The 25,293-nt window shown below is 53.4% G+C and overlaps 1 protein-coding gene across 1 annotated transcript in view; it reads right to left on the reverse strand.

The window, feature by feature from the left end:
- The window catches only part of INSRR (insulin receptor related receptor), a 55,389-nt gene that overhangs the window by 20,984 nt on the left and 9,112 nt on the right, over positions 1 to 25,293 (reverse strand). Inside the window, exons 2-8 of the mRNA XM_075908289.2 lie at positions 19,557 to 20,108; positions 9,888 to 10,200; positions 8,480 to 8,622; positions 5,530 to 5,674; positions 4,274 to 4,488; positions 1,974 to 2,100; positions 1,025 to 1,263 (exon numbers count right to left, since the gene is read on the reverse strand). Coding sequence (XP_075764404.2) covers positions 1,025 to 1,263; positions 1,974 to 2,100; positions 4,274 to 4,488; positions 5,530 to 5,674; positions 8,480 to 8,622; positions 9,888 to 10,200; positions 19,557 to 20,108 — 1,734 coding nt within the window. The remainder of the gene's footprint in view (positions 1 to 1,024; positions 1,264 to 1,973; positions 2,101 to 4,273; positions 4,489 to 5,529; positions 5,675 to 8,479; positions 8,623 to 9,887; positions 10,201 to 19,556; positions 20,109 to 25,293) is intronic.

Raw genomic sequence — 25,293 nt, forward strand, 5'->3', positions numbered from 1 at the left:
ACTTTGCCCCCTCGTCAGTCGTGGCACCATCTGCATTGACCTCTGCCTAAGGGGCTGGGTCAGGAGTGGGCATGATCCAGCTTGGGAGCCAGATCTGGCCCACTAAGCCATTTGATCATGCCCTACCACTCCCCCGCCCCTGGACCTTATTAAGACCTGGGGGCGGGGGAGTGCGCGAAGTCATTTGCTGTTCAAAGCAGCTGGCAGTTCCCTCCCCTTGCCAGGGCCTCACAGTTATTGAAGGGGAAGAAAAAAAAAAAGGTTGCCTGCCCCTTTAAGGGCGGCCATTTTGAACTCTGCTGTTCTCCTCGCACACTGGTTTTCAAACACACTGGCCTAGAGGGAGAGACCAACTGTTTTAAACAGCGAATGACTTTGGGCCCTCCCCCACTTCCAGGTCCCGATGGGTCTGGGGGCAGAGGAGTGTGTGAAGTCTCCTCCCCCTGCCAGGGGGCGTGGCACCAAGAGGGAACTGCCCCTTCTGCCTGAGGCCCCGCCCCTTCCACTTGAGGCCCCGCCCCTTCCAGGTCCCGATAGGTCTGGGGGCAGAGGAGTGTGTGAAGTCTCCTCCCCCTGCCAGGGGGCGTGGCACAAAGAGGGAACTGCCCCTTCTGCCTGAGGCCCCGCCCCTTCCATTTGAGGCCCCGCCCCTTCCAGGGGTGGAGCCAGCCCACGACTGCCTATCAAAATTCATGAAGTGGGCCCCCTGCAAAAATGATTGCCCACTTCTGGGCTGGATCCTGCCAGGCAGGTTCCGTCCAGAACTCCCATCCCAGGGGAAGAAGCCTCTGTCGGCCCTCACAGAGCAGGTCCCTTCCAAAATAAGCCCCCTTTAAGGTCGGGCAGGCAATGTTTGTAAAGTGCTCTAGTTGCTTTTCACGCTAGTCAGGGGGATTCAAATCCAGCATTATCAGCCCCAAGCACAGGCCTCCCCCCGTAGAACTAAGGGAGCCGCTGATAGCTGGTAGCAGTAGTAGGCTATTCTCCCCTCCCAGGGGCCCCCTCCCCGTGGCCACCCTCCTACCTGCCGGCATGGTGCGGATGTACACCACCTCGCTCTGCGCACCGTAGTTGCGCCCCTCCTCGGCGGTGGTCAGGGTGATGGCGCGGACGAAGATGGCGTATTGGGTCCAGGGCTTGAGGTTCAGCAGCGCCACCCCCGGCTCTTGGTCGTTGTTCAGCGGCAGTTCCACATCCACCACGTTCCAGCTATTGGCCCCACAGGCATCCTGCCCCACATACTCGGTCACGTTCTGGAAGGGCCTGGCCCGGAAGATACGCCCCCCGCCAGGGGTCAGTGCACAGGCCATCCGGAGCATCTACAAACCCAGCCTCTTTCCCTCACGCTTGTCGTCTGAGTGCCCCAACATGTAGGGACGTTCCCAAAGCACGAAAGGACTCAGGGTGCGGTTATACATGGGATGGGTGGAGCGGAGCCAGGTCTCCTAATGCTGCAGGCTGTCGAGGCCCCTGGCAGGAATTACTTCCTCAGCCACTGAAATGCAGCCACCTCTGGGGTGGATCACAGCAGCTGTTGCGCAGCCCCACAGCAATGCTGCACACAAAGGAGCAGGGAGGGCAGTGGAATAGATCACCCCAGACCAGAACTCTGTTCCCCTGTGGGCTGAACTAACCCTGCTTCCCAGCCCGGAACATGCAAAGCAAGGCTCCAATTTGCCCAGCCAGAAGGTCAGCAGCATAGCCCAAGCAAGCAGCTGTTCCCCCATCCACCCCAAAATCCTAGGGGATGCCATGGAAGAGCTGAGCCTGCCAACGCTTCAGCCCCTGGCCCGGGTCCTCGGCAGGATCGGAGCCACTAGCACCGCATCATTCAGGCCGAAGGAGTTACATTGCTCACAGGCGGCAGTAGTAGGTTGTTACCCTCCTGGGTTCCAGCCATGGGAGGGGGCAAGGTGGCATGCACTGAGTGGGCGCAGCGCAACCAGGAGCTGGGCAGCGTGGGAGGCACTTACGATTCCTTGTAGTAGACGATGAAGCTGAGCAGGTCACGGTATTCCGGGGGCCGGTAGCGTTCCCACTTCAGGAAGATGCGGTCGGACTCAGTGATGTTGGAGACGAAGCGCAGCGTCTGGGTCTTGCCTGCGATGGAAGCGGAGCGCATGGGGAGGGCTGCAGGAAGTGGGGACTCTGGGGAACGCGGGGGGCTGCGGGTCACGCATGGAGGCTGGGCAACAGGGATCTGAGGAGAGCTCAGGGGAGGCTGTGGGGAACAGAGCCTTAGGGGAACGGTACCTAAGGGCAGTTTGAGGGGGCTGCGGAAACAGGCCTAAGGGGAAAGCTATGAGCGGGGAGCTGTGGGAAATGGGGCCTGAGAGGTGTTTGGGGTGGGGGCTGTGGGAAGAGCTCTGGGAAGGGGCTGTGGGGAGTTTGTGGGGGCTGTGGGGAATGGGCTTGAGGGGAATTTGGGAGGCTGTGGGGAACAGGGCCTGAAGGGAGCTTGGGGGAGCTGTGGGGAGTGGGCTTGAGGGAAATTTGGGGGGCTGTGTGGAGCGGGTCACTGTGGAGCTCGGGGGGGGAGGGGCTGTGCGGAATGAGCCAAAGGGGAGAGCTCTGACAGAGGGGCTGTGGGGAACAGGGCCTGAAGGGAACTTGGGGGTTGTGGGACATGGGTCCGGGATAGTTTGGGGGGCTGCAGGGAATGAGGCATGGGAGGAGTTTGCAGAGCTCTGTAGAGCGGGGCTTGCATGGGAATTTGAGGGATGGTGTTGGAATGGGGCCTGTGGGGAATTTGGGGGGGCCATGTGGAATGGGCTAGAGGGGACGGCTGTGGAGGGGAGGCTGTACAAGTGGAGTCTAGGGAGTGAGGGACTACGGGGTGTGAGACCCAGGGAGAGTTTCCTAACAGTTTTGTGCGGCCCCTCACAGGGAAAACCCCCACGCAGGTCTGCTCCAAAGCCCAGCGCAGCGGTGGGAAAGGCTCCCCCTTGGAACAGGCCTTTCCCCTCCAACCACCGCACACATGCAGCCCCCCACCTGGAAACCCAGCCTCCAGGCCAACAGGCTGCCTGTGGGGTACAAGGACCCCCCGGGGGGCATCTCATTCCTTCTAACGCACCAACAATCTGTACTGAACCTTTGTGCCACGCTGCTCATCACAACCCCAGCAGGACAAACGGACGGCCCATGTGCACCACCATATTCGTAAGGTCTGAGATGGGGGGCTGGTCACCAGAAGGCAATGATGACCCAGTTTCTTTCAGGCAGACGACGTTTACCCGGCTGGCGAGGGCTAAGCATGACTTGAGTGCCGTACGGTACTGAGTGGGTGCCCATGGGCAGCGTGAGCCAGCAGCTAGAGCAGGGAACATATCGGTACAGAGACATACCCTGCACCCTTCTGCTAGAAAACAAGCTGACGGTGGCCAAGACCGTCTGGGAGATGCTGGCGAGACGTAGGAGTGAGGGCCAGTGTTCCCTCTTAAGTTTTTTCATCCATGTGTGGAATAAATTTTCTTCTATGCACCAAAGCATGTGCACCACCAATAGAAACACCTGCTGCCAGCTGTGGGCACCCTGATAACAACTGGATGGCACCTGAATCTCTCCTGGGCGGCCGCCCAAACGCTCAGCTTACAGGGAATGCCAGCGAGGCCTGACCTTCACAGGGCAAGGCGCTGGCTTGTTAATGAAGAGTGGGCTCTGGACAGCATGTTGCAATTTGGTTTCTGGCCCTGCTGCTGGCTCCTCCTGGCCTCACAATTCTCTGCGAAATGTTTGTACTAGAAACAAAGCTGAGTGCTGCAGGTGAAGTGGAGCTGTGGTTTGAGGAATACTGGGGAGGGAGGGGCGTGTTCTGGGAAATCTGGGAGCATCCAGGCTGGAATCTGGGGGTCCCCAGAGGGGCGGGGGCCTGCAGAGGCCTGGTGCTGCCGGAGACTTGCAGTGTGGGGAAGGTGACCCCTGGCCAGCACAGTCCAGGCTGCCTCCTGCTAAGCGGAGGGAGGTAGCGTGGGGCTCACAGCCCACTTCCCCATGCTTGGCCTCTCTGTACAGACCTCCAAGGAGAAAGGAGCTGGGGAATGCTGAGACCCACCCAACTCATGTCACCCAGGAGTGTGCGGCTCAGGCTCACCAACCAATGGCTGGAGAGGGAGCTGTTCTTGGAGTCCATCCCGCCCTGACAGGGGCTGCAGGGTGGCTCCCAAAAGCAGCATGGGGCTCTCAGCACCCACCCCACTGGATGCTGTGGGGCTTCCCCACTCCCCAGGCTGCAGGGTGGTTCCGAGGTCCCAGCTGGGCGCCCGGCACTCACAGGAGGCCCTGTCCCCGTTCGTGCGGGGGTTGATCTCCGCCTTGTTCTGCCGGCCCTTGGTGCCCGTCACCTCCTCCATGCGGTAGATCTCGGAGAGGCAGAGCTTGGGGTTGAAGGCGAAATACACCTTCCCCACGGGGATGGAGAGCGTGTGGTGGCCCCAGTCCCAGAGCTGCTGCAAATTCTGGTTGTCCAGGACGTAGAGGGTGTAATTCCTGTGGGCGGAGGGAGAGGCGGCTGGAATCACACGGCGAGGACTGATGCGGCAAACCAGGGGGTTCACGCAAACCCACCACCATGGGCAGGCCCAAACGCACACACCGCGCTTTCACAGGCACACAAGACAGGCTCTCGCACACACAAGTGTGCACGCACGCCCAGACACACACACCCCTCTGTGAGACAGAGGCACAAATTCCGCCTCTAGGAGTGTACACACATGCCTGACCACGCACTGATGTCTCACACACCCATGAGACAAATGCACACACACACACACGTGCACACATGCCTAAACACACCCACACGAGACAGGTACACACACGCACAGAGAGACGTGTGCACATGTGCCCAAACACACACCCTGCTCGCTCACACCGACACAAGACAGATGCGCACACAGACACCTAAGAGTGTGCACACACTGCCAAACAAACACACGACTCTTGCTCTCGCTCATGCACACACACATAACAGAGGCACACAAACACCCCCAGAGGTGCATTCATAGCCCACTGAAGCACACAGACAGCACACACACCCGGGTCTCTGCCAAGCTTCAGCCCCCAGACCTAGAGGTGCACCCTTAACCCAGACACATGCACACACGAAGGTGCGGTCGTGTGTGCACGAATGTGGCAGCCTCCTTACACGGAAGCACATGAACGCACGACACAGATCCCCACGCCCCCATGCCGAGGTCTCTCCCATGTGCGCACCCAGATCTCTCTTTCTCCATGCTGGATGAGGATGCAAGCTGTGTTTTCCAAACAAGGGATCTATTGCCCTGGGCAGCTGTTCCCCAGACATGATATCTCCTACCCTCTGCCATGCCAGAGGAAGGGGCCACTTCTCCACAGATGGAGACGCAGCTGGACTAATGCCAGAATGAGAGCCATCAGAAGGCCAGCTGGCAGGGGAATCCAGATCACTCTACCATGTGCTGACCAGTGTTAAGGAGGTGAGTGACTGAAGGGATCAAGAGTGGAGCAGCAGCTACCCCTTGGCTCCAGGCACCCTCTCCCTGGGCTTCTCACCCGTCCACCATGGAGTCTCCCCGGATGAGCTTGAGGTTCTTGAAGAAGGACAAGGAGACGAGGGCGAAGGAGTGCTTGATCTTCAGGAAGCCCGTGATGGTCTCAATGAGTCCTAAGCTGCTTTGCAGCTCCGAGGCCAGGTTGTCTGGAAGGGGACAGGGAAAGAGAGCTCCTAACGCACGGCCGCCCAGGCGAGTCCCCATGTGAAACGCCAGGTGGAGAGGCTGGGGGGCTGAATGGGATGTGCACAGAAACCTGGGTGCTTCTTGTGACATTCTATCTCTGGGAAAGCGCCCTGCAATCCCCATGTTCCTCATGTGTATAGCATTGTAATCTTGTACATGAAGCACACTATGCAAGGTATCGGGGGAAGGATATGATTTGCTGAAAGTCACTGTCCTGTCTCAACGGGCATATTTCTAGTGCACGGGAAGTTCTGAGATCGCGTTGGACGCTATGTCTAGACTACATCCCTCTTTCGAAAAGAGAGATGTAAATTAGGAAGACTGAAAGTGCAAATGAAGTGGGGATTTAAATATCCCACGCTCCATTTGCATAATGGTGTCTGAGCACTCTTTTGAAAAAGGGTTTTTCAAAAATGAAAGCGCCGTCTAGATGCGGTTCTTTTGGAAAAAAAAACATTTTCGAAAGATCCGGTACTCCTGAAAAAATGAAATAAATCCCCACTTCATTTGCACTTTCGATTTGCCTAATTTACATCCCTCTTTCAACAGAGGGATGTAGTTTAGAGATACCCAGAGGGTTGCCAATAAAACACACTGTGAGCTGGGGAACCGGCCAGATGTTCACTCCCCTGAGACAAACATCAAGGAAAGCAACCAACAGGGCGGGTGTTCAATGACCCTCAAAAGCCATTGTCCAGCACAAGAGTGATAATTCAGTGACCCACCCACACGAGGCCACACTTAAGGAATTGCTCAACCTTGCCCGGGGATTCATCAATGCCCCCAGACATGGTGCTCTCCAAGCACATAGACTAAGGGTATAAATCAGGCCCCAAGCTTGGCCTTTTTCTCCTCCCTCCCTCCTAGGTTGCAAGCAACAAGGACATTCAGAAGAGTTAAGATTCCAAAAGAGGAGGCTGGCCCAGGTTTCAAGGGTGAAACTTGTGAGCCCATGAACTGCAGTAGCCGGTAGGTGAGAAAAGCTGCTGCATCTACTACAGAGGAGGGCAATAATTTTTGGAGGGGAGCCACTTCATTAATTGTGAGTAGTGGTTGTGGGCCGGCTCCTAGGGTTGCCAGATGGTTTAACAAAAAATACCGCCCCTTCCTCCCCCCAAAAAACAACCAGGAAAAAATTCTTTTGAGAAAAAAAAGGGGGGAGACTAAAGTTGTAAAGAAAAAAAAAAAAGCACTGTGCCTTTAAATAGCCCCACGCTCCTCACGCCCCCATCCCCACCAGATGCAGCAGGGGAAAATTGTCCCCGCCAGGCTTCCATCTGAGGCAAACAAGTATTTTCTGGGTTTTTTTACCGGACAAGGGATCAGAATAATGGACAGTCCCGGCAAAAACCGGACACCTGGCAACCCTACCGGCTCCACCTCCGGAAAGGGCGGGGCCTTAGGTGGAAGGGCTGGTTCCCTCTAGGCACTGTGCACCCTCGAGGGAGAAGGAGACTTTGCACGCTCCCGCGCCCCCAGGCCAATTGAGACCCGGGGGCAGGAGAGTGTGTGAAGTCGTTTGCTGTTCAAAATGGCTGGTGGTTCTGTCTAGGCACCACATGCCCCTGGCAGGGGGAAGGAGTCGCCAGCTGCTTTGAACAGCGAATAACTTTGCACACTCCCCCCATCCCCTGGGTCTCAGTTGACCCGGGGTGGAGATAAGCGAGGCTGGGTCAAATGACTTGGCACCAGTGGGCCGGGGCCGGCCCGTGGGCCATATTTTGCCCACCCCGATCTAATAGGATTGAGAAATTTTCTTATCTTTTGGTAACTCTCCGACGTTTTGCCCATCACTGCTAATCACTTAAATTCCACCTTTTGTTGTCCCTACCTTGGGTTTACGGCTGATCTTTACCCGTGAGTCTGCCTGACGTGTTTGGCAATCCTGCTCAGGTTTACAAAGGCTGGTGCGTACCCCCATTTTCCACGGATGAAGCGGTGAGCCCAGGAATAAACCGTGTGCTGCTCGTCCTGAGCCGGTCCATTCCTGCGGTCCGAGGGTGGGAGTTGCGGGGGTTTGGCGGGAGCCTTTCTCTGGGTGACTGGGGGGTGCTGGAATCATGCGTGCAGTCTAGCGGGAAGTGGGGTGCCCCATGCGGCCATGCTGAGTAATCACCGTGCCTGGAGGGGTTTGCTGTTTATCACTAGCCATGGGAGAGAGAGCCCCGGCTGGAGAGACGCGGGAGCACGGTGGTTCTCACAGTTCCAGGCTGCACTCTGGGGATCCCATCAGAACTCCCACGGATATCCATGCCCCTCGGGGCACGTCAGCGCCCCTAGCAGCACCCCTGCACTCAGGGAGGGCCGCGCACGAACCAGCTCGTGCTACCCCCGTTACCAGGGCCGGTCCGTTCGTACGACTGCAAAGGAGGGCGCATGCGTCGGTGTCTAGAGCTGGTGGCTGCTGGGTTCTGCTCCCAACCCAGACCCTGCACCTTGGCCTCACTGCTGAGGCTGCAGCCAGCGGGCAGAGGAGCCTTTCCTGGCGGGATGTGATGGGAAGTGGGCTGGCGCCCAGCCAACACATGTCACCCACGGGTGTCAGCTAAAGGGGACGGGTCCTGCAGACCCTGCCCGGTCACCCCTGAGCCGCGCAGCTACCCCACAAGTGGAGACCCAGCAGGCTGGCTACGGAACAGCGGGATAGATGCGGAAGCCCCGCTGGTGTGTCTCAGGGCCGGGAGCTCACCCAGCGGGAGGAAGGGAGGTCTGAGGAAGAGCGGGGGGTGTTTGCCCGGGGGGCTGGCCTGTCTCACGACACTCACAGCCCCTGCGGATGTTAATGATCAGGTTGCCCTCGACGTAGGTGCAGCCAGCCAGCTCCTGCGCCGCGCGGGTCGAGTCGATGGTCTTGGTGCCCACTTTGCACTCCTTGGGGCACAGCCCCTCGCACTTGTGGCAGAAGATGCTGGGGAGGAGGGAGAGAGGCAGGTGCAAATTTGTTACCACCCCGGTGCTCTGGGTACCCCGAGCTGGGCAATTCCATATGGGGGGGGGGGTCACTGCAGGGGCAGGCGGGATGGGGGGTAATTGCGGGGGCAGGCGGGATGTGGGAGGGTCATTGTGGGGACAGGTGGGATGCCAGGGTCACTGCAGGGGCAGGTGAGATGTGGGGGTCACTGGGGGACAGGTGGGATGTGGGGGGTCACTGGGGGGCAGCTGGGATGTGGGGGGTCACTGCGGGGGCAGGCGGGATGCAGGGTTACTGTGGGAAAGGTGGGATGTGGGGGGGTCACTGTGGGGGCAGGTGGGATGGGGGGGTCACTGTGGGGGCAGGTGGGATGTGGGGGGTCACTGCGGGGGCAGGCGGAATGCAGGGTCACTGTGGGAAAGGTGGGATGTGGGGGGGGTCACTGTGGGGGCAGGTGGGATGGGGGGTCACTGTGGGGGCAGGTGGGATGTGGGGGGTCACTGCGGGGGCAGGCGGGATGCAGGGTCACTGTGGGAAAGGTGGGATGTGGGGGGTCACTGTGGGAAAGGTGGGATGTGGGGGGGTCACTGGGGGGCAGCTGGGATGTGGGGGGTCACTGCGGGGGCAGGCGGAATGCAGGGTCACTGTGGGAAAGGTGGGATGTGGGGGGTCACTGTGGGGGCAGGTGGGATGTGGGGGGTCACTGCGGGGGCAGGCGGAATGCAGGGTCACTGTGGGAAAGGTGGGATGTGGGGGGGTCACTGTGGGGGCAGGTGGGATGGGGGGGTCACTGTGGGGGCAGGTGGGATGTGGGGGGTCACTGCGGGGGCAGGCAGAATGCAGGGTCACTGTGGGAAAGGTGGGATGTGGGGGGGTCACTGTGGGGGCAGGTGGGATGTGGGGGGTCACTGCGGGGGCAGGCGGAATGCAGGGTCACTGTGGGAAAGGTGGGATGTGGGGGGGGTCACTGTGGGGGCAGGTGGGATGGGGGGGTCACTGTGGGGGCAGGTGGGATGTGGGGGGTCACTGCGGGGGCAGGCGGGATGCAGGGTCACTGTGGGAAAGGTGGGATGTGGGGGGGTCACTGTGGGGGCAGGTGGGATGTGGGGGGGTCACTGGGGGGCAGGTGTGATGTGGCGGGTCACTGGGGGGGCAGGCTGGACGCAGGGGTTCACTGCGGGGGCAGGGGGTCACTGCATAGGGGGTGGAATGCGGGGCAAGGGGCCATGGCTGAGCCTCAGCCGCCAGGAAGAGCCGCTCACCTGCTGTCGTTGCGGGTGTACCCCGAGGGGCACTCGGACAGGCACCCCTCCTTGTGGATGACGAACTCGGAGGCCTCGCGGGGGTTCTCGGACACCTTGCGCAGGCTGGCGCAGTACTCGGCCGTCACGCAGCGCCAGCTCTCGTAGCGGTAGGTGCGGGCCGGGCAGGAGGGCAGGCAGTGCCCGTTGAAGTAGAAGCGGCGGCAGGCCACGCAGGACCGGCTGTCCCACGGCCGGCTGCAGCCTCCCAGGCACTCGGGGTGGCAGCACTCCCCGCCGGCGGTGCACGCGATTCCCTCGCCACAGGGACACACTGGGGTCAGGAGACAGAGAGCGACGAGAGGTTGGTCCATTCCCCCCCCCACACACACACATACACCCCTCTCCTCCCACGAGTGCCACATCCCGGTCCCAGCTCTCCGGGGCTTTGCTCAGAGGTGGAGCTACCCCAAAGGCAGCCAACACAGAGATCCCTGCCTGAGCGTGCCGAGAGCCTACGGCCTTTGCTCAGAGAGGGGCAGAGCTGCCCCCCATTCCTCTCAATAGCACCTCGGCTCCAAGCCTCTCTGCTCTGGGCCCTGCTAAACCCACCTCAGCAAGGGGCTCTCAGTGGGGCAGGAGGGAAGGAGTGCATCAGGCCTGCCCCCCTCATTCTCGGGGGGTCAGGAGTGAGGGGTCACTCTGTGGAAGGCCAATTTCCCTGCCATTCCCTCCTGCTGTCCGGACAGGGGACAGAAAACGCCTCGCCACTCCAAAGGGGCAGGACCCCAATGCAGGGTGGGGCCGATATATGTCTCAATTCTGTCCTCATCCCCACCCTGGTTCCCTTCCATTCGTCCCCACACTATTCACTTTTTGGGGATGAATCCCTCCCGTCACTCTACATGGCTGCCCCCTAAGGACAACTGGCAAAAGCTCCCATTTGCCGCTAAAGGTCAAGCTTCCTTGGTCAGACTACATCTCCCATGATGCTCCCTTTGGATGAAGCAAGGCATCATGGGAGTGGTATGGCTGCAGAGCATGATGGGAGATGAAGTCCAACTGGGGAACCCAGCTCTGAGCGGAGAATGGGAGCATGACGCACCCAAATAACAACTCCCGTGAGGTACCACAGCAGCAAAATGTTTAGATTTTCAGCCAAAATATTTAGATTTCCCACTGACGTATTTCTGGTTTTGTGCGTTCACATTTTTCAATGAAAAAAACAAAAATTACCACTGGAAGCAAGGCACTTTTCATGACAACAACAAAAACAAGTCTAGTTAAAAGCCCAATTTTTCATGGAAAAAGTTTTGATGCAAATTTTCAACCCACCCTAGTGAGGGTTCTGCCCCTAACACTGTCACCAACTCCACGAGTGAATCCCATAGGGAAACTGAGGCAAAGAGCTTATCACCCAAATGCTTTTGCTTATCATGAAAGTTTGCACAAGATGTAACGCTGTTTCAAGGGTACAACTTCCACCAGTGGCCAACTTTTCTGCCACCTCATTACAGGATTACTCAGCATCTCGGCAAATTGACTGCAATCCAGAGTGGAAAAGCACCAGTGGGCAAGATTCCCTCGGAATTTTTCCTTCCATGTGCAGAATACATTTTATTATGTGCACCAAGGCATGTAGGATGTGCACCACCAGGAGAAACGAACTCTACCAGCTGTGGGCACTCTGCTGATCACCTGGGTCATGCTGAGTCTCTCCTGGGCAGCTGCCCAAGCGCTCAGCTTACAGGGAACACTGACTGGAGTCAAACTGGGACAAAGGGGAGATTTGTCTAAAAGAAAAAGGGAACATTCACCTGTCGGAAAGGCCCAGGCTGGCCGATTGGTGTTTCACATGGTGGGGGTGAGGAAAGGGCTGGGAAAAGAGAAAGAGGCAGAGAGAGGGAGACTTTGCTGCTCTGGACAGGTACATGTAGATTGCCATCAGAACACACTTGCTCTCCCAGCTGCCTAGATGCAGGGAGGTGGTGCACTGGTGCTGCAGGTTGCGTGGGGATGGGTTCAAACTCTGTAGCAGCTCTCATGCTAGTGCCAGAGGAAGGGTGGGATCTAGTCTCTGCTTTCCCACTAAACAGGTCCTGGGCACGTCATTTTGCCCTCTCTCTTCTTCATCTCCCCAGTCTGGAACACAGGGCAGGTCATGGCAGGTGTGCCAAGAGCAATGCTTCCTCTATTTTTAATCCACACGTGGAATAAATTTTGTTCTGTGCACCAGGGGAGGTGCTGAGGTGCACCACCAGGAGACACATGCTGGCAGCGGTGAGCACTCTGCTAATCAGGTGGGCAACAGTGGAATCTCTCCTGGGCATTCGGCCAAGCGCTCAGCTTACTGGCCATGAGACTATTACGCATGTGATGTTAAGACAGGGCCTCACATGCATAATAGTCACTGGGTTTGGATGAAGCATCTGAGCTTCCCAGCCCTGGGACAAGAAGGGGCAGCTACCGGGCCCAGCTGGCCAAAGGTTACACGAGGGACTTTTTTGTTTCTATTGTTGAAGCAGCGGTACCTGGATGATGGAATTGGAGGGGTGTGTGTGGGGACTGATGGATCAAGAGGGGTGTTTGGGGATTGATGGAAGGAGGGAGGGGAGGGAGAAAGAGGTGTGTATGAGGAGTGAGGGAAGGAGGGAGGGATGTGTATACAGATGGATGGAGGAGTTTCGGGGAGATGGAGGGAGGGGTGTGTATAGGACAAAAGGACAGGAGAGAGAAAGAGAGAGAGACAAATGGAGAGATGCATGGCGGGATGGATGGATAGACACGGAGGGAGGGAGACAGATAAACTGATCATTCCCCGGTGGTACCGCAGTCCCTGCTCTGCTCTGTGCTCTGTGGCTCCCTGGCGAAGCCGGCGGAGGGAACAGGGCAGCCAAAGGCGCAGCCCTGTCCCCGCAGCACTGCAGCAGCTGGTTACAGCACTGATAAGGATCTGTGTTTACAGTGTATATTTCATTACCAGGCCTCCTGTTTACAGCAAACGAGCCCGGGTGGGTCCCGTATTTACCCCACCGCTGGGAAAACACAGCAGCTGGGAGCTGGCCTCTCCTCAGCAGGATGATACAAAGCAGTTCCTATTACCGCCCAGGCTGCGCCCGGCGAGAGGCGCCCCAGCTGAGCGGAGACATGGCCCGGTCCCAACGCCCCTCTCAGCAGAGACAACCGGGCCTGTCTACTGGGACAGCTAGGCAGCAACACCAGGGCAGGGGATCTCCGCTGGGGTGTAGACCAGTGCAACAATATACCCCTGCTGACATACCCCGGTACAGAGACCTCCAGGCTGCAAGAAAAGGGTGAGCGCGAAAATCTTGCCGCTCTGTATGACACCAGCCAGCTGGTTAAACCGGACCTGCTAGGTCATTAGAAGCGGGGATATTTTTCACAGGCATCTAACCCCCTTAGGTCTGTAATGCCCTTTGGCTTTCAGGTCCCTTAGGACTCCAGGGGAAAACTCAGTCCTCCTGTAACCCCTGCGTGGGGGTTCAGTCTCAGATTCCCATTTTGCCAGTGATTGATTCTCCATCGTGAACACACACACAGATTGTTTAAAGCCTCTGTGACAAGAATCCCTGTCTAGTTTAACACTTTGGGTATGTCTACACTACCACTCCAGTTCGAACTAGGGTGGTTAATGTAGGCAACCGAAGTTGCAAATGAAGCCCGGGATTTGAATTTCCCGGGCTTCATTTGCATCTTGCCGGGCGCCGCCATTTTTAAATCCCCGCTAGTTCGGACTCCGTGCCCACGGCTACACGTGGCACGGACTAGGTAGTTCGGATTAGGCTCTGTATTCTGAACTACCGTTACTCCTCGTGGAACATACCCTTAGAGAGGGCAGTTTAGCAAGAGAAATGGAAAACATCCCACCTCTAGGCCCATTCCAGGTCATTAGATGCTGATGGTTCCTTCAAATGGAAGGGGCAAGAGAAGGGAGAGGTGGACTAGCAACTAGACAGATGGTCGAATGATTATAGGCACGTTAGACCACTTGTTGGTGTTTGCGGTGCGCAGCGCAGCTATGAAATTGCAATGTTTTCTGGGTACTGCCCTTTCCTAACGTCTAAGAAGCAGATATTGTGTTCTGCAGATTGTTACCAGATGAGACGCTCACACACAGGCTGTGCTCTCCCCCAAGAGACTTTACTATTGTTCTTTCTTGCCATGGGTTTTGCCCCTTGATCGAAAAACAAAGTCACGTGAGGCCGACAGTTAATACTTTGCCCCTCGGCTTCTGCAAACGGTGCCCAAGGCAAATCTTTGCCTCTCTGTTTCTGCAAACGGCCCTTTTCTGAGTTGCTCAACACAGCTCTTCCACCAAACCTTGGCAAGCTCTCTTCCTTGCTTTTTGCAGAGACTGTTATTCGTTCCTTCCCCTACCCCTCCGGATCCTGCAACATGCCAGCTCCATTGGCCATGGAACTGCATGTGCCCCGGAAGATGACACATGGTGGAAGGATACCAACAATAGTGCCAGAGACATTTAAATAAACAAACTACTCAATTTCTAAAAATAGATGTCCTCTAAAATGTGCAACACCAACAGAACGTATGAAGGTGTGGTCAGTGCAGGATGTGCAAAGAGGATCATTCACGCCGGACTCACTGGGTGAAGGCCTGTGGCACGCAGAAGCCAAACTCAATGAGAACTGTCGTCTAGCAACGCCTAGATTTTAAGACTAGGGTCCATCTAACCCAGTATCCTGTCTTTCACAGTGGCCAGCACCAGATGCTTGAAGGTCCAAGAAATTCACTAATGGACAGCAGAGGTGTAACCTGTTCATGTGTGAATTTTCTTTACCCTCTCAGCTAGTGACTGGCCAACATGACAGTTTACATCCCTTGTGCATTTTTATCCTCTCTCCTGTAATCACGGAAACATCCATTAACATAAGAACATAAGAACGACCATACAGGGTCAGACTAAAGGTCCAGCTAGTCAAGTATCCTGTCTGCCAACAGTGGCCAATGCCAGATGCCCAGAGGGAGTGAACAGGTCAGGGAATCATCAAATGATCCCTCCCCTATCACCCATTCCCAGCCTCTGACCAACAGAGACAGCGGCACCATTCCTACCCATCCTGGCTAATAACCATTGATGGGCCAAACCTCCATGAATGTATTTAGTTCCTTTTTGAACCCTGTTAAAGTCCTGGTCTTCACAACCTCCTCTGGCAAGGAGTTCCACAGGTTGACTGTACACTGCTTGAAGAAACATTTCCTTTTGTTTGGTTTAAACCTGCTACCTATTAATTTCATTTGGTGACCCTTAGTTCTTATGTTATGGGAACAAGTAAATACCTTTTCCTTATTCACTTTTTCCACACCACTCATGATTTTATAGACCTCTATCATATCCCCCCTTAGTCTCCTCTTTTGTAAGCCGAAAAGTCCAAGTCTTTTTAATCTCTCTTCATATCACACTCATTCCGTACCCCCAATCATTTTTGTTGCCCTTTTTTGAACCTTTTCCAATGCCAATATATACTTTTGAGATGCGGTGACCACATCTGCATGCGGTATTCAAGATGTGGGCGTACCATGGATTTATATAGAGGCAATAAGATATTCTCTGTCTTATTCTTTATCACTTTTTGCAGCGATTCCTAACATTCTGTTTGCTTTTTTGACGGCTGCTGCCCACTGTGTGGATGTTTTCAGGGAACTATCCACAATGACTCCAAGATCTCTCTCTTGCGGAGTTGTAGTTAAATTAGTCCCCATCATTTTGTATGTATATTTGGGGTTATTTTTTCCAATGTGCATGACTTTACATTTACCAATATTAAATTTCATTTTCCATTTTCTTGCGCAATCACTGCTACTGGATTCCCCTTGTCCACACTTTTGTTGACCCGCTCAAAGAACTCTAGGGCTGTGTCTAGATTGGCCAGTTTTTCCGGAAAATCAGCCGCTTTTCCGGAAAAACTTGCCAGCTGTCTACACTGGCCTCTTGAATTTCCGCAAAAGCACTGATGATCTCATGTAAGATTGTCAGTGTTCTTGCGGAAATACTATGCTGCTCCTGTTCGGGCAAAAGTCCTTTTGCGCAAAACTTTTGCGCAAAAGGGCCAGTGTAGACAGCTCAGATTTGTTTTCCGCAAAAAATCTCCAATCGCGAAAATGGCGATTGGGGCTTTTTTTGCGGAAAAGCGTGTCTAGATTGGCATGGACGCTTTTCCGCAAAAAGTGCTTTTGCGGAAAAGCGTCCACGCCAATCTAGACGCTCTGTTCCAAAAATGCTTTTAATGGAAAACTTTTCCGTTAAAAGCATTTCCGGAAAATCATGCTAGTCCAGACGTAGCCTAGTAGATTAGTAAGGCATGATTTCACTTTACAGAAACTATGTTGACTTTCCCCCAACAAATTATATTCATCCATGTGACTGACAATTTTATTCTTTAAGATAGTTTCAGTTAATTTGCCCGGTACTGAAGTTCGAGTACCATGTGCAAATGTCCAGTCCCTTTTACGAATCCTGCTGAGCACACCACCATGATTACATCTGGTAGCAGTGAGTTCCACAGGCCAATGCTTTGTGCAGTATTTCCTTTACTTAGTATTATTACTGTAGACTTTTAATTGTATTGATTGCCCCTGAAATGACAGGCACAGCTTACATCGGCTGCTCAGTGGCTCTACCGGATTCTGGCAAATAAAGTCGTAATGCTGCACCACTTCATCACTTCTCGGCCTGCTCCATGTGCAGATATTGTCCAGCTACAGCTGTGTCAGGTATGAGTGCGATTTTTTTACTGCTAGAGTTACACCAACACGCCCATTAGAATGAACATTTATATCAGGATAAAAGCATCTAGCGTACCTTGTTTCCCTTCCTCCACAGGAATAACTATAAACAGCATATAAGCACCTTCAATAAGCCACATTACAGGTAGAATCACATAATTGGGGAAGGAACCTTGAGAGATCATCAAGACCAGTCCCAGGACCAAACACCATCTAGATCGTCCCTGACAGATGTTTGTCTAACTTGCTCTGAAATCTCTCCAGTGATGGAGATTCCACAACCTCCCTAGGTCATTTATTCCAGTGCTTCACCACCCTGACAATTAGAAAGTTTTTCCTCATGTCCAGCCTAAATTTCCCTTGCTGCAATTTAAGCCCATTGCTTCTTGTCCTGTCCTCAGAGGTTAAGGAAAATATTTTTTCTCCCTCCTCTTTGTAACATCCTTTTACAGGCCTGGGCAAAATACAACCTGCGGGCCGGATTCAGCCCACCAAGCCACCAGATTTGCCCTGAGAATGCTGTGGGGAGCCCCAAGGTGGATCCCCGCTTGCTTCACCCCACCCGCACGCCACTCAGAAATGCAGCTGTGGGGCAGTTTCACTTAAAAAAATTGAGCCCGGAGGGGAGGGGGAGAAAGCTTTAGGAGCAGAGTAGAGCAGAAGAATGACTTCTTGTGTCTTGCTCATAACACTCCTGTTAATGCATCCCAGAAACATGATGGCTGTGTCTACACTGGCCACTTATTCCGGAAAATCAGCCGCTTTTCCGGAATAACTTGCCAGCTGTCTACACTGGCCCCTTGAATTTCCGGAAAAGCACTGATGATCTAATGTAAAATCATCAGTGCTTTTCCGGAAAAACTATGCTGCTCCCATTCGGGCAAAAGTCCTTTTCCAGAAAACTGTTCCGGAAAAGGGCCAGTGTAGACAGCAGAGATTTCTTTTCCGCAACAAAGCCCCGATCACGAAAATGACGATCGGGGCTTTTTTGCGGAAAAGCGCGTCTAGATTGGCCACGGACGCTTTTCCGCAAAAAGTGCTTTTCCGGAAAAGCACCCTGCCAATCTAGACGCGCTTTTTCCGAAAATTCTTTTAACGGAAAACTTTTCCGTTATAAGCATTTCTGGAAAATCATGCCAGTGTAGACGTAGCTGATTGCTTTTTTTGCAACAGTGTCACATGGTTGACTTATATTTAGCTTGTGGTCCACTATGACACCTAGATCCTTTCTGCAGGACTCCTTCCTAGACAGTCGCTTCCCATTCTGTATGTGTGAAATGGATTGTTCCTCCCTAAGTGGCGCACTTTGCATTTGTCCTTATTAAACATCATCCTATTTGCCTCAGACCATTTCTCCAGTTTGTCCAGATCATGTTGAATTATGACCCTATCCTCCAAATCAATTGCAACCCCTCCCAGCTTAGTATTATCTGCAAACTTAATAAGCGTGCTCTCTATGCCAATAGCTAAATCGTTGATGAAGATACTGAACAAAAATCGGTCCCCAAACTGATCCCTGCAGAATCCCACTTCTTATGCCCTTCCAGCATGAGGGTGAACCATTAATAACTACTCTCAGAGAACAGTTATCCAGCCAGTTATACAACTAACCCCATCTACATTGGATTTCCCTAGTTTATTGATAAGAAGATCATGTGAGACTATATCAAATGCTTTTAAAAAGTCTAGGTATACTACATCCACTGCTTCCCCCTTATCCACAAGGCTTGTTATCCTATCAAAGAAAGCTATCAGATTTGCTTCTCATGATTTGTTCTTTGCAAATCCATGCTGGCTATTACCTATCACCTTATTGTCTTCCAGATGTTTGCAGATGGATTCCTTAATTATTTGCTCCATTATCTTCCCTGGCACAGAAGTTAAACTTGACTGGTCGGCAGTTTCCTGGGTTGTTCTTATTTCCCTTTTTATAGAAGGGCACTAGATTTGCCCTTTTCCAGTCTTCTGGAATCCCTCCCGACTTCCATGACTTTGCAAAGATGATAGCTAATGGCTCAGATACCTCCTCAACCAGCCCATTGAATATTCTAGGATGCATTTCATCAGGCCCTGGTGGCTTGAAGATATTTAACTTAGGTGTGGAGAAAGTGAATAAGGAAAAGTTATTTATTTGTTCCCATAACACAAGAACTAGGGGTCACCCAATGAAATAAATAGGTAGTAGAGAATCATTACGTACATGGTTAAACAGTTAACCGACAAGCCTGGGCTCATTAGTTAACCTTCACGGTTACATGCAAGCCTCCCCCCCGCCTCACAGTGCTGCATCTGTATCTGTGTAGAGGAGCAGGTAGGAACTGGTACACATGGGGAGCTGCCTTAAAAGCCGGCTCCTTGGGTGTACCGGCTCCTGCGGAGCTGCGTGTCCCACACTCACCCCATGCTGCTGCCTCTGTATCACGTTCTGGGGGCAGAGTCTGGGTGGGGCCACGCCGGCAGTGCCTTCCCCCACCTATTATACTCACCGCCCCTGGAACAGCTCAGCATGCCCTAGCACCACCTTGACCATCTCCAGGGAAGCATATTCCCCCATTACATCCTCAACCCCCCTCTCTACACCGGGGTGGCCAACCCATTACAGGTGAAGAGCCAGCATAGTGGTGGATACAGCACAAAGAGCCGAGGGGGGGGGGGAAAGCACCCTCCCCCCCGGGCCACCGTTTAGTCAAGCCTTTTAAGGGCGGCCATTTTGAAGGCAGCCATTTTGAAGTCTGCACCAGACACTGCCCCTTTCAGAGCCCCAAGTTCAGGAGTGGCGATTTTTTCTTTGAAAAGCCACATGCAGCACTCAAGCTGGCCACCCCTGATCTACATCATCACGCAGCCTCCCATCCGAGCCCCCATCCCAAAGCAGAGCTGCTTCGCTTACTAACCCCTACGCACTGGAGCAGGGCAGACACCAACCTTTCTGGCAGAAGCTGGATGTCCAACACCGGTACTCCAGCTGCCCATTGACACTGGTCTGGACACAGGGCTTCTCCACGTCCAGGATGCCCGGGCACACGTCGGCACACTCCTCCACCAGCTTGTTGCCCACGATGTAGTTGTTCTCCACCGAGTCGAGCAGCAGCAGCCCCCAGTCGATGGTGGAGATATGGCAGAGCTCCTGGTTGCGTTCGATGCGCACCGAGCCCCGCAGGATATTGGTCAGGCTGTGCAGGCCGACGTCCCTGAGGTGGGGCATCTCGAAGATGACCAGGGCATAGTTGAAGAAGAGGCTGGTGCCACGGATGACGGCGAGGTTGGGGAAGAGGTCGCGCAGGCTCTGCAGCCCGTAGACCCGGAAGAGGAGCAGGTACTCCGTGACCATGACAAGGCGGGGGAAGCTGAGGCCGCGGAAGTCCTCGGCAGCGGTGGTGAACATGAGGAGGATCTGCAGGTTGCCCTCGATGACAGTGCAGTTCTCCAGCTTCTGCAGCTGGGAGACATCATTGCGGATGTCCATGCTGCTGCAGACTGGAAGAGGGAAATACCAGGCATGAGCGCTCCGAATCAGTGAGGAAGGATGGCCTAGTGGTTAGGGCGTTGGCTTAGATTTTTGGGGCACTTGCCTACATCCCTCAAAGGGATGTAGCTGCCTAACTCTGCTTATAACTAATGGGAGGTACGTGCCTAAATACCTTTGACAAGGTAACATGGGGAGAGTAGCATTGCTGCAAAATATATTAAAACTGGTCAAAAGTCTCAGCAGGGTCACCATGACAGTCTGCAGCTTTAAAAACAAGACGTGATTCGGTGGCCCCTACGAGACTAACAAAAATATAGAGACTCGTAAGCTATTGTGGGCTAAAACCTTCTTCTTCAGAGGAGCTTCAGTGGGAAAAAAAAAAGGGAACCTAGAATTTATAACAGAAAAAGAAAAAGAGAGAGAAAAAGTACCTATCAGTTGTAGTACCAGCGCTAATGAGGCTAATTGAGTGAGCTAGAAGTGTCCCATACTTAGCTTCTGATGTCAATGAGGTTTTAAACGCAGGGACGGGACAGCTGGTTTAATAATGGGCCATCCAGTCAATATTTTTGTTCAAGCCCAGTGAAACAGTGTCAAAAGGGCATATGAAGGTCAGTTCTGCACCCTCTGTCTCTGTAATTGGCTTGTGAAATTAAAATTGGTAAGCACCCAGAGACTGGGGTGCTAAGGGGCAGATAAGTACCTGAGAACAGCAGGGCTGACTGGAAAATTCACAACAGAATGTATTTCTCGCCCCCGGAAAATGGGGTTTTGTTGAAATTTTCTGTGGGTGAAAAAGTGAATTTCAGCTGCATTTTCCATTGGAAAATGTGCAAGGGGAGTTTCATTGCAGCTTGAGTCAAAGACAGCTACTACTGCCAGCTGAGCTGCTGCAGTGCTGCATGGGAGATGTAGTTCTAGGTCTCTTGTGCTTCCATTCTCTCTAAGGGTCACTGCGCCCTGGTAGGACTGCAACTCCCATGATACACCACAGTTTCCAGCTGTGACTTAGGTGCCGCAGTGTGTCATGGGAGATGTAGTACGGCTAGGGAGCAGCACCCATAAAGAAACATAAGGGCATGAAGGACACAGAAATACAGCTCCCATGAAGCACTGGAGGAGGGTCCAGCAATGGCTATTAGCCAGGATGGGCAGGGGTGGTGTCCCTAGCCTCTGTTTGTCAGAGGCTGGGAATGGGCGACAGGGGAGGGATCACACGATGATTCCTTGCTCTGTTCATTCATTGGCTACCATGAGAAGACAGGACACTGGGCTAGATGAACCTTTGATCTGACCGGTCCAGCCACTCTTATGTATATTCTTAAGTGCACCTCCCCTAGCACTCCACACAGTGAGGAAGGGCTGGCACCCATGGAAGGGAAGGATGGAAAATCCCAGCGACCCTTCATAGCCTTCCTTCAGGCACACCAGCCTGCAGGCAGTAAGGCACTGGGCCTCCTTGGCACACAAGGGAACTGTCTCTGTGCCTGAGGCAGCTGGATCAGCCAGGACAGGCTCCCAGGGAGAGACATGTGCCCTCTGTGCGTTCCTGCTGCAAGCCCAGCTGCATTGGGAGCTCCCGCCAATTTCAACAGCTGCCAGTCAAGCTGAGCCTAAACCCCTTTAACAATGAGAGAGATGCTCACCAGCCCCCTCCCCTGTGTGTCACGGTAGCATGGAGACAATCCAGCCCCAGCTGCAATCCACCAAGCAAAGCCACATGATGCAAGGCACTTTGTATATGGGACATGCCTGTCCTCAGAGAGCTTACAGTGTAACGATACAAGACAGGCCAAGGAAGCCTGATTATCTCTAAGTTGCAAATGGAGGAACACCCCTATTAAGTGATCTGCCAACGGTTAGCCAAACAGCCTGGCTACGTCTAGACTGGCATGATTTTCCGCAAATGCTTTTAACGGAAAAGTTTTCCGTTAAAAGCATTTGCGGAAAAGAGCGTCTAGATTGGCACGGACGCTTTTCCGCAAAAGCACTTTTTGCGGAAAGGCGTCCGTGCCAATCTAGACACACTTTTGCACAAAAAGCCCCTATCGCCATTTTCACGATCGGGGCTTTTTTGCACAAAATAAATCTGAGCTGTCTACACTGGCCCTTTTGCCCGAACGGGAGCAGCATAGTATTTCCACAAGAAGCACTGATTTCTTACATGAGATCATCAGTGTTCTTGTGGAAATTCAAGTGGCCAGTGTAGACAGCTGGCAGGTTTTTCCGCAAAAGCAGCTGCTTCTGCGGAAGGAAAAACTTGCCAGTCTAGACACAGCCACTGTGGCAGGAGAAGGAGCTGAACTTAGCTAACCATAAGACCAACCCCCCCAAAGCCTGTTCTTGGCATATCTCAATAAGCCAGTCCCCTCATTTCTGTCCCTCCCCTTCCCCCCGATGGGCACAAAATACAACTGCACAGTGTGGTAGTAACATATAAGACAGTGTGGCTCAGTGGTTAGAGCCCTCATCTAGCCCACCAGAAACATGGACTCTACTCCCAGCTCTGATGCGGGGTGGTCTCAGATAAGTCACACCCCCTGCCTCAGTTTCCTCACCTGTCAAATGGAAAGAATGATACAGACCCATATTGTAAAATGCTGTCAGATCTCATGATAAAAAAGCAATGTGGTGAGATTATCGTTATATGCCACACCAAAGTCTCAGTCCTATGAATTTTGGAGGTGGGCAGCAATGGTTTGAAATGACCACCTGGATTTTGTGATGGAGGGGGCTCTATCCATACGATAGGCAGAACCAAAACACCGTGTTTGGATCTGAGTGACAACGTTTTGGTTTATTTCTCCCCCCAAGCCTAGGAAAATTTTGGAATGAAAATGAATTTCCCCTCTTCGGGAAATTTTGAAGCACAACTTTTTCATTTCAATTTAATTCCAATCTGAATGTGAGTCGTGTTCAAATGAACGGGCCCTTGCATTCCAGCTTTGGAAGTAAAAACGAAGCCACTTGAATCTAAACCCCATGAAAATTTTTTCCCTTTTCTTGTGTTTCAAGGTCTCCCATGGAAGTAGCAAAACTGGCATTAAAAAAAAAAAAGATGACATTTTCCCGTGGAAACAAAGTCAGTTTTGACTCCGCCCCCCCCCCCCCCCCTCCCAGACAATCTGAGATTTTTTTCAGCGGGAAAAATATTGGATGGAAACATTTCAGTTGGTTCCACCCCACATGCAAACTACCTGATCTGTCAAGCGCTGGAGTATTGCAGATAGTGGGCGTGCTGAGAGCCCGTGAACCAAACTGGAAATCCTGTTAGAAACCACTTTGAGTCTGGGGATGCTACAGCTCCCTAGTCCCCACACCCCGATGACTCGCCTTTCACAATGCAGCGCTTTGCTTTAGCTAGCATTCTGCTCCGACCATGCAGGCTCCTCTGGCTGGTAGCAACCGTCTTCGCTCCCTGGCATCTGACTTTCTCATCCCCACACGCTTCTAATCTCTCTCCCGGGGCTGATATTTACTGAGGGGTTATGTTACCTCCAGGGAGGTTATTCTCATTAACTCCCCTCTTCTAGCATTGCTAAATATGCGTGTGTGAGAGACACCGGGACACACACACAAACACAACATGTTCTCAACGCCCAGAGGACGTGGACTTTCTGTTTGACACAGGTATTTCTGAGTTGCTGGCCTATTGTTTTATAGATACATTTCCTAGAACACTAGAACTGGAAGGGACCTCGAGAGGTCATCGAGTCCAGTCCCCTGCCCTCACGGCAGGACCCAGCACCGTCTACACCACGGCTACTCAACACACGTCCCCTTTGTTTGTGGCCCACGGTGCGGTTTGGGTTTACACGGGGCTCAACATGTGGCCTGTGAGTGAGATCCTTGGCCTCCATTGGGAACACGCTCCACAACGGCAAGGCGTCTCCCAGGCAGGGTGAGCACTGAAAGATGCAAGCGGACGGGCTGGCTGGAACAGACGGGTGCAGGGTGTCGGTGTTTCTAGCCCCCAGGGAGGTGCTGGGAGCGGTGGGGCATTGTGGGAAGTGCTTAGCCTTGTGGGCAAAGCCTTAGAGGTGCGGACCAGCTCACACTGGCCACGTTTGGGTCCAGCGCCGCGGCTTAAGGTTTAATCGTTGTATTCATGCCCATCAGTGTGGAAGAAGCTATTTGCATATACAGGCAGTCCCCGGGTTACGTACAAGATAGGGACTGTAGGTTTGTTCTTAAGTTGAATTTGTATGTAAGTCAGAACTGGTACATATTGTAGGGGAAACTCTAGCCACACATTTCTCCAGAGCTCAGTTTTATTCTCCCACACCTCACTTCCCTCAGTCCTTTATTCTCAAGCTGAGGTGTCTGCTGAGAAAAGCCGCTCTGCGTCTCCCTGGTCTGCTGAGGGGGGCGCTAGCTTCGCTTCTCCCCGGTCTGCTGGGGGGAAGCAGCTAGTGCGGGGTTGCCTCACCCCGTTTGTAAGTAGGGATCCAATATAAGTCGGATCCATGTAACCTGGGGACTCCCTGTATATGCAACCACACTTGCGTTGTGGGCCACAGCCTCAATGTCCCAAGATTCATCAGAGTGAAGATGTATATAGGGCTAAAATCACGAGTGAGCCATCACGCAGTCCTCAACCCAAGTCCCAGTTCTACCACCATTCCCCCTGCACGATTCTGAGCTTTCAGGGCAGGGGCTGTCTCTTGCTATGTACAGCACCGAGCGCAGCAGGACTGCCGTCTCAGTTGGAGCCTCAATATCTTACTGTAATGTGCTGAATAGTTGGTCCTGCACCATGCTCTGTGCTTGTGACTTTAAAAAAACAAACCCAGATCCGTTAAAAATCACATTGAAATTAACTTCAAGCACTGCCCCCCCCTCAGCACCGCTATTAAATCAACGGGCTCTTTTATGCAAAACACGGACAAGGCAGAATACGACGGGAAACTGGCTGGGCTTTTTAGGAACAGGTTTTGCAAGTCTGCTAACGGTGTCATGCAAATGATTTATTTATAGTTTAACCATTCACATTATGTATCATTCAAATGTGGTAAGCTCGGGGTAACACTGTGAGACATTCAGGAACTGTGAGAATGAGGAACGTTACAAAGATTTCATAAGAGGTTAACAGCTGCAAACATAACCAGCCAGAAGTGCATTTTGTCCCAAATGGCGCTCACCAGGGAGCCGGCCCACACGAGCCGTTCCAGACAATTTCCCTGTGGCCTTTAC

This window comes from Pelodiscus sinensis, chromosome 22 (assembly GCF_052426305.1).
Source record: "Pelodiscus sinensis isolate ZL-2025 chromosome 22, ASM5242630v1, whole genome shotgun sequence".
NCBI lineage: Eukaryota > Metazoa > Chordata > Testudines > Trionychidae > Pelodiscus > Pelodiscus sinensis.